Source organism: Metarhizium brunneum, chromosome 6 (genome assembly GCF_013426205.1).
Source record: "Metarhizium brunneum chromosome 6, complete sequence".
NCBI classification, from domain to species: Eukaryota; Fungi; Ascomycota; class Sordariomycetes; order Hypocreales; family Clavicipitaceae; genus Metarhizium; species Metarhizium brunneum.
In genome coordinates this window covers 3,579,878-3,588,540 of record NC_089427.1, presented here as the reverse complement: position 1 = coordinate 3,588,540, position 8,663 = coordinate 3,579,878, and the positions used below count along the sequence as shown (strand labels likewise).

General features: G+C 51.2%; 2 protein-coding genes and 1 non-coding gene across 3 annotated transcripts; 1 reads left to right on the top strand and 2 right to left on the bottom strand.

Annotated features, from left to right (window-relative positions):
• Positions 1-689: 689 nt before the first annotated feature.
• On the bottom strand, positions 690-806 carry G6M90_rRNA00000001. The gene has a single exon (XR_010715672.1). It is a non-coding gene; the product is annotated as a 5S ribosomal RNA (ribosomal RNA).
• Positions 807-1,718: 912 nt separating this feature from the next.
• On the bottom strand, positions 1,719-3,565 carry G6M90_00g104170 (uncharacterized protein; the record flags this gene model as incomplete). The annotated part of the gene is made up of 2 exons (XM_014685927.1): positions 1,719-3,325; positions 3,388-3,565. 2 exons carry the CDS (start codon positions 3,563-3,565, stop codon positions 1,719-1,721), a joined length of 1,785 nt encoding a protein of 594 aa, XP_014541413.1.
• Positions 3,566-4,549: 984 nt separating this feature from the next.
• Positions 4,550-7,874, top strand: ppoA_2 (Psi-producing oxygenase A; the record flags this gene model as incomplete). Its single annotated transcript, XM_014685926.1, has 3 exons — positions 4,550-5,427; positions 5,490-6,056; positions 6,125-7,874. 3 exons carry the CDS (start codon positions 4,550-4,552, stop codon positions 7,872-7,874), a joined length of 3,195 nt encoding a protein of 1,064 aa, XP_014541412.1.
• Between the last annotated feature and the right edge of the window lie 789 nt (positions 7,875-8,663).

Genomic DNA, 8,663 nt, shown 5'->3' with positions numbered 1-8,663 from the left:
TGTAACTTCTATATTATGGCCGACACATATAAGAAATGCCCGCCTACTAGTATTCGGGGGTGTGAATGTGCGACTGCATCAAGCATTCACAAGTCTTTGCTTCCTATTCACTACATCACGCATTTGCACAGTAACTTGTAGCTTAGGCTATTTTAGTATTTCTCAATCATAGTATGCTACATCTGTGACAAGGGCTCGGAAAGAGGGCTTGGAGCAATAGCTCAATTCAACTAATAACAGTCTTTAGTATCAAAGGTCCTTGGTTTTCCTTAAGGCCTTGAGGGACTAAAGACGTCTATTTATACAAGAAGTCGGTGAGGGCCTTCTGCCCTAATCCCGTGACCGTAGCCCTTGTGTAACAGGGCGATTTCCGTGTAACAACATCAGCCTAATAAAAAATTGTCTCATGCTGCGTAACTTGTATACTGTCGTTCATGCATATCAGAAAGAGTTCTTGTCCAACCCTCCATCTACTCCACGCGCCTTGACGTCCGTAAATTTGTTTTGATAACTAAAAAAAGGGGCCAACAATTTCGGGGTGGTGATACTTCATGCCATTGCACGTAATTGATTGTATGCCATCTCTATTCACCCACTAATAAAGTCCGGTGGACTTGACGAGAGCGAATGTGTGGATAAATAACAAAAGTACAACAGAACTTTTTATTGGCTTCAAGGGGACCAAAAAAAACATACAACACCAGGTATTCGCGGGTCGTCACCGATCCAGCTACTAATCCGGCACTCGCTAGGTTATCCAACGGAGTTCGAGACGGGATCCAGATTTATCTAGCGGTTATGGTCGTATGTGTCCGAAGTAGAGACAAAATTCATTTATAATAGCGTCTTGAATCACTTTTTTCTCCTGTTTAGTCCGGCGTACAAGTCGCCAGCGCTGCGGAAAAGCCCGCTGCATGCATATGTCTAATTTTCGACGTCTTGCACGTCGCTTTTGACCCATTCATCGGTGGACCTATCCAACCACCCTTTTACGGAACCTAACGTATTGTATCTTCAAGTAAAACCGCCGCAGTATACTGTAGGAATTCGCGGGCGCATACGGGGCCATCTTTCGCCCAGGCAACTTGCGCGTGTCTCGTCCGCTTTGAACAACCTCATTTCCTAGGAGGCCGTATCTAGTCCGACCCAAGAGCTCGAAATATGCTGTCAGTGTAGGTTGGACCTCCCTGGAGCGCCTGAATTCAGAGCTTGCGCCGGTGCAAATGGCACAATAAAACAAGACCGAGTGACTATGAAGAATGCGTACGAGAGCAGAGATGGTGCCAATCCTCTCGGGTTGAAGTGATATCCCGGCGGGAATAGACACGGCACAAGCCTGGCTGTTGCTCCATTTCAGCTTCTTACAAGTGCATAATAATATGTATGACCTCAAAGCACAGAGCTAAATTATCAATTCTTATGCCTCGTGTCATTCTATATTTTACATATTTCGGAAACAGGATTAGCATATGGCCTAGGTATTAGCTGAAGCCTGTAGCGACTTTCTACAAACTTTTTGATATTATTGCATAGTTGGATACAAAATCACAAAACATCGAGACCAGCTGACCATGTGGTAATTCTTGTATCCTCAATTTTCATAGTTATTCGAATCACTTCGCCGTCCCATATAACCCTGCTAACCTACGGGTTATACGCCGCCATGCCATCGAAGCTGGTGTCAATGGTATCAACTTCCCATAAAAATCAGCAGTTAATTAATCCCCCGCCCTCGAGTCAGTCTGCTTGCCTGAATGGCCTCTCTTCACCCATATTTCGCCAATAGCATCGCCGGGCTCATCGACGCACACCCAGTCCCCAATACCATACTCCTTGGGCGCTCGTCTCTTGCCTCGGCCGCCTCCGCCCATAATGAGGTTCCCTGGGCGGTAACTCTCAACCTCGTTCAGCCTCCTGATAACACTCCCATGGACCCGGACACCGTCGGGAATATCGCGCACCTCGCCACGGGGCAATGGCCACCGGATAGGCTTCCAGGACCCGTTTGGCTGCAGGTCCATCCTCCGGAACGGGAGATACTCCATCAATTTCCAGGCCGTCACCGCCATGGATCCTAGCCCTCCTCCGTACTGTAAACAATCATGGAGACGGGAGGTATGTGCCTTGTGCATCACGTCCTGCAGGCCGCCGTCCTTCTCGTTGATCTCGGGCACGTCAGCTTGCGCGGCGTCGCTCTCGCCCTGGACTCGAATAGCTGGGTTTGGACGGCGAGGCTGAACGTCGACGGGCTCAATGCAGCATTCCATATCGGCGACCTTTTCCATGTCGAACAATAGCCCGGCCTTCATGGCTTCGCGAACAATCCATGCCAGGGGCACGTGGCTCGCGCTCTTGCGGTCGTCCAAGGCCTCCCATCCACCCCCTACGTCGCCGTGGCATCCTGCGAACCACACCTCGTCAATGTCCTGCTGATCGTCCCCATCGCCTGGGCTTGCTTCGGAGCCTATCAAGTGTGCTCTGTCGTCTTCACTGAGGCGTACCTCCTGGGTCTGCGACCGCGGTCTATACGAAGTGTAGTGCGAAGAATCAGCAGGCTTCTCACTTGGCCGGGACTGGTCATCTGGACGGACGTCGTGATGCTGTGTATTGCCATTCGTGGCCGACTTGGCTATGGACGACTGCTCAAGCGGCCGGTCCTCGTGGCTTTGTCGGAATTGATCGAGCCATTGTTCAATCTGATGGCGATGGGGGCTGCCGCCTGGTTTGTGCTGATACATGAGGTCCTGGCGGAATTTGGCCCGCCTCTCATCGATGCTCACGGCGTGGCGAATCACCTTTGCGCTGCTGCGCGCCGTGTATGGGAACTTGCTGCGCTGCATCCAGGACGTTTCGAACCGCGGAACTGAGTTGACGGTGTCGAAGAGGCCGAGGAATCGGATCCTTCCAACTGGCCGGGAGAAGGTCTCGCGGAAACCCTTCATATACTCGTACATCTTGTTGGTCTTGAATTCTGCTTCCACCTTCTCTCGGCCCTCAAAGTCCTTGCTTTGCGGCCTGCTCTGCCATTGAGAAAATGCTTTCCAAGCGAACCGTACCATTTCTTCGTTGCCGTGTGATAGTAACCCTATATGATCGAGCATTTGGGCCAAGAACCTTGCGATATAGGCCCCTCTACTGAAACCGAATATGTAAATCTCGTCACCGGAATTATAAAACCTCATGAGAAAGCGGTAGCCGCCAACTACATGCTGGTCAAAGGACGTGCCTACGGCAGAGTCTTTGGTCTTCTGGTACCATGAGTTGAAACGTGCACGGTAGCCACTGTTAGTGAGAGATGTAGAGATGGCATACGTGCCTATTCCAGCTATATTTGTCACATTAGCCTCGTCATCGTTCATAGTCCGAAGGGGAAAATGGGTGGCTAACGCTGGTAGTAGTGGTACTGGTCGCTTGATGATCGGTCCAGCATGCGGAAGATCTTGAGAATGTTGCTGTCGCTGTCGTCGCCATGAAACTTGTCTCCAGTACCGTCAAAACAGAGGACCAGCTTTCGCGGTCTGCGGCTGCCGTCTCCGATGGCACCGAAAGATGTGTCGGGGTCCATTGTGCTTGTGCTACTCACTAAGACTTTTGGTCGATTTGGTTCCGAGTAGTCTGCTGGTGAGCGTTTTATGAGTTATGGTTGATCTGACGCCCAAGAGCCACAGGGTGGTATTGCGAGGTTGATAGTCTTTAACGCCCAGGAAAACCTAGCTCGTAAGAGGCTTACAACTAGGTCAGTACTGGCTTGCAGTTATGATTTGTATGAACAGAAGATAAGACACGGAGCCATTTCCAGTCGCGGGCTCCGGATGGAGAATTCTTATGCGCAATATCTGGCATCTTGCACCGGGACGGTCGGCATCGTTTTGTCCTGGTAGAGTTTGCAATCGCCGCCACCAATGTCATCCGTAGCATCGACTTGCAACAAACTTCAAAAAGTATCTGGTAAGCACACTCAACCCACCCTCTGTAATAATATCAGCTGAATGGAGACTTTTCAACACCTCGTTTAATTGTCCTTTTATATCTCCATGGTGGTCGCCCTGCGCTTTCCTGCTGCTGACGGTTAATGATGCCTGACATACCGACACATCGTCATAAGCTCAATAAACAGCCCACGGCTGCGAAAGTACATATTTCTGCATCATGGTAGATAAGCTTTACGACGCCCATGCCATCCACCACCAACGACACGGCCGATGGGCCACTACCGGCACAGTCAAAAGGTAACTTTTGGTTAACATAAAGTCTATATATGCCACTTGGCCGCATGCAGTCGCATTCAAGCCATAATGTCGTCGGCGGCATGGCATCGAGTAACAGCAGTCGCTTCGTATCTTGTGCTTCTGGCAATAGAAGCGTTTGATGATTTAAGACAACACCTGGGCGTCACTGGCAGTCAGGATGTGCAAAATTACTGCCGAAACTGGTATACAATTTGGCCGATTCCCACCTGCTTCCACATCTCTCCCCTCCATTTTTCTCTCAACAATTCAGCTGCTCTTTCTGAACCACCTGCCAAACAATTACTTCAAAGAGCTTCACCATGCCTGCTAAAATTCAGACATTAATGAGCGCGATTAGGCGAAAGCCTGAAAGGGCCCCAGATGGAAAATCAGACCAGGAAGCTTCTGCAGAGGTGCAAATGAAAAGAACCTCGATCAGTCATGACCTCACCCATCTCAAACCCAAACAGGCCACGACAGTCGCACATGCCATCACAACACTTGCCTCGGGGAAGCCTCTGGACGACAAGGACCTTCTACTCGAAAAGGGAGTTTCAATGCTTCAGACTCTGCCGCCCAACAGCGGCTTGAGCAGCACCATCTCGGACGGGTTCATCACCATGCTGTGGAACGACCTGCCTCATCCTGCCACAACGACGGCTGGCATTACGGCAAGATACAGGCAACACGACGGCAGCGGCAACAATCCCTGGATCCCGGATATGGGCAAAGCTGGGTCACCCTACTCTCGCAGTGTTCCTCCAACCAAGCCCAAGGGCCCGAATCTTCCGGACCCCGAGTTGGTCTTTGACAAGCTGCTGCGGAGAACCGGGCCCTTTCGCCCACACCCGTCGGGACTCAACCGCATGTTTTTCTCGTTTGCTACCATTGTCATTCACGAGTGCTTCCAAACCTCTCGAAGTGACCAGTGGATCAACGAGACGTCGAGCTATGTAGACCTGAGCACGCTGTATGGCAATACGGACAAGGAGCAAAAGCGTGTGAGAACCTATGAGAATGGAAAGATCTTTGCGGATTCTGTGGCCTCTGACAGGATTATGATGATGCCGCCAGGTGTAATTGCCTTGTTGGTCATGTTTTCGAGAAACCACAACAAGATTGCCGAGGATCTGCTGTCCATCAACGAAGACGGAAAGTATAAGCCCTGGGATAGTCTTGGCGAGCAGGAAAAGAAGTGGTCAGTCATTCAATGTCCATTGCCATCAGAAGACGGTGCTGACGTATTCACAAATGATCTAGGCAAGACGAAGATGTTTTTCAACTTTCTAGAAACATCAACGTCGGGTTCTTTGCGTCTATCGTCCTGAAGGACTACGTCGCAGCTATTCTCAACACCCCCCGCGCCAATTCAACCTGGTCCCTTGATCTTGGGGCCGAAATCAAAAAGTCTGGGCGGCGCATGGAGCGTGGCATCGGAAACGCCGTGTCGGTCGAGTTTGCCGTCCTGTATCACTGGCATGCCGCGCTCAGCTCGGCCGACGCCAAATGGATGGAGAACATGCTGAGACTCCATCTGCCTGAGCTGAAGTCGCTCGACGACGTCACGGTGGAAATGTTTACAAAGGTCGCAATGGCGGCGGAGCGCAACCTAATGACCACGCCAGCGAAAGAATGGACGTTTGGAGGCCTGCAGAGGGGTCCGGATGGGAAATTTTCAGACGTTGATCTTGCTGAGATTATCAAGGATTGCATCGAAGAGCCGGCACACTCCTTTGGAGCCCATGGGACGCCGGAGAGCCTCAAGGTGGTGGATATCATGGGCCAGTTGCAGGCCAGGAATGTGTTTAACGTGTGTACTATGAACGAGTGAGTGCAAATCTTGGGTTCCGACGTGGTTAGCATGTCAAGCTAATGGCGGCCGCTTGCGGCTATAGGTTCCGTCGATTCCTGAACCTGAAGCCGTACGAGGACTTTGAGGATTGGAATCCGGACAAGGAAACCGCCAGAGCTGCGGAGCTCTTGTACGGCCACATCGACAACCTCGAGCTGTATCCCGGCTTGATGGCCGAAGTGACGAAGCCCTCCATGCCGGGAAGTGGCGTCTGCCCCGGACACACGACGGGCAGAGGAATTCTCGATGATGCCGTCGCCCTTGTGAGAGGAGATCGATTCCTTAGCTACGACTTCAACAGCACCACCTTGACAAACTGGGGCTTTTCCAAGCTGCATACACTTCCGGCCGGAGCGTACGGCGGAATGATGCCTCATCTTCTGTTCAATGGTCTTCCGGGCGCTTGGACTGGCACCTCGGCATACGCACTGCTCCCGTTTTATACTCCCATGGCGGCGAAGGAAATATTGACCCATAACAAGAGTGCTGAGCAGTACGATATGCAGCGGCCGGCTAGCGGTCGGGACATTATTGGCATCCATACGCACCAGGGCTGCAAGAAGGTTTTTGAAGACAGAGAAACCTTCAAAGTCATGTATCAAAAGGCCATTCGCGAGTGCACAGACGGACACGACTTCATGATTGGATGGGACGATGCCGAGCGACACAGCCCGCGATCAAAATTACTCCACGCCGTATTTTTCGAGGAGAGCTTCGAGCAAAATGTCGCCAACTTCTTCCGCACCCATGCCGCCAAGCAAATTGCCGAGCATTCGGTGACGTACTCGTCGAGTAAAAGAAGGTCTATCGACATCGTCCGCGACGTGACCAACGTCGTGCCCATTCTCTGGCTGGCGAACCGGTTTGCCATTCCCCTCAAGAGCAAAGACCATCCCCATGGACTGTTGACAATACCCCAGACCTTCATGGCCTACCTCGTCCTTTTCATGTATCAGAGCTTCAACATCATCCCCGAAAACGAGTGGGCCCTGAGGGAGGGAGCTACAACCGCGGCACAAACTCTCCGCACCGTTTTTGACGCCCACCTCAAGACGACGCGAGGCGTGAGGGAGCGTGTCGTAGACTGGCTCGCCAAGAACAGCGCATTTGAAGTCAGCCCCGATGCGCACCGACTCTACCACGCCCTCAACGAGTCCAAGCTGCCCATTGGCGATCTGGTCGGCGACTGCATCGGCATGGGCGCCCCGGTCGCCGGCAACATTACCCAGCAGGCCTCTCTGCTGATTGACCTGTTTCTCAGCAAAGGATACGAAGAGTACAAGGCGCGCATCGTCGAGCTCGCCCACAAGGACGACGAGGCGTCGGAAAGGGAACTCCAAGGCTTTGTGTTCGAAGGCATGAGACACGCCGGCGTCGTTCCGGGCCTTCCGCGCGTTGCGGCCAGGGACGTCACAGTCGAAGACGGCGCCCGCGGGCCGGTCGATATCCAGAGCGGGAATACGGTTCTCCTCGCGACTTCCAACGCCGCCATGGATCCTGTGGCCTTTCCCAACCCGGAGAAGTTGGACCCTCACCGCCCCTTGGAGGACTATACGCTGCTTGGGTGCGGGCTACACTATTGCTTCGGGTCGAGAATGGTGGGTGCGTCGCTTGCCGCCACGCTGAGGGAGGTGTTTAGGTTGAAGAATTTGCGGAGGGCGCCGGGGAAGCAGGGGCATTTCACGGTGGTTCGTCACACGTTGGCTGGGGTTACGATGAAGAAGTACCTTGATTCTAATGCGAAGGAGTCTCCGATACCAAGTTCTCTTACGTTGGATTACGATGCCGAGTAAGTTATGTAGTGGCGGCGTACGGGTGTTGGAAATAAATTGCTACCGGTCCGGCTAAGGGTGTGCACTTCAACCTCGTATGCAAGTTATGACTAGACAAGTTTTCCACACACCGGACGCTTCCAACACTTTTCTGTTGGTTGTATTGCTAGTGACTGTTGTAAACAGGCAGGAAGCTTTGACAAATATTTATCGTATTCTGGTGTTGGTGGACTTTTGTTTTACTATTAAAAGGGTCTCGGGCGCTAATGAGATCTATTCGCCAAAAGGGGTTAAACTACGACTACTAATAGCAATAAACTATACTTGGGGTAACTTGGAAGTTATAGCAAAGTATAATTATATTATACTATATCATATTTTACTAAAAGCTACAAACCTATATTATATTTAGTACTTTGGTTATACTACTTAGGTTTAGCCGTTGTGCGTGTCTGCCCGCGGTCACGTTGTGACAAGGGCTCTGAAAGAGGGCTTGGAGCAATAGCTCAATTCAACTAATAACAACACTGTCTTTGGTATCAAAGGTCCTTGGTGTTCCTCAAGGCTTTCAGGGACAAGAGACGTCTATTTATACAAGAAGTCGGTGAGGGCCGTCTGCCCTAGGTCTCGTGACCGTAGCCCTTGTGTAACCAGCCATTTCCGTGTAACACACGTGAAGTAATTCTATTAAATTAAAAAAAGGCTAAATACTAGATATCCAGTAATAATTTATTTCAGCTGTACCCAGGCTAGGGAATTATAATAAACCGAGCGATATAGTATTGCCAGGCTAAACAGAGATAGTCAGAC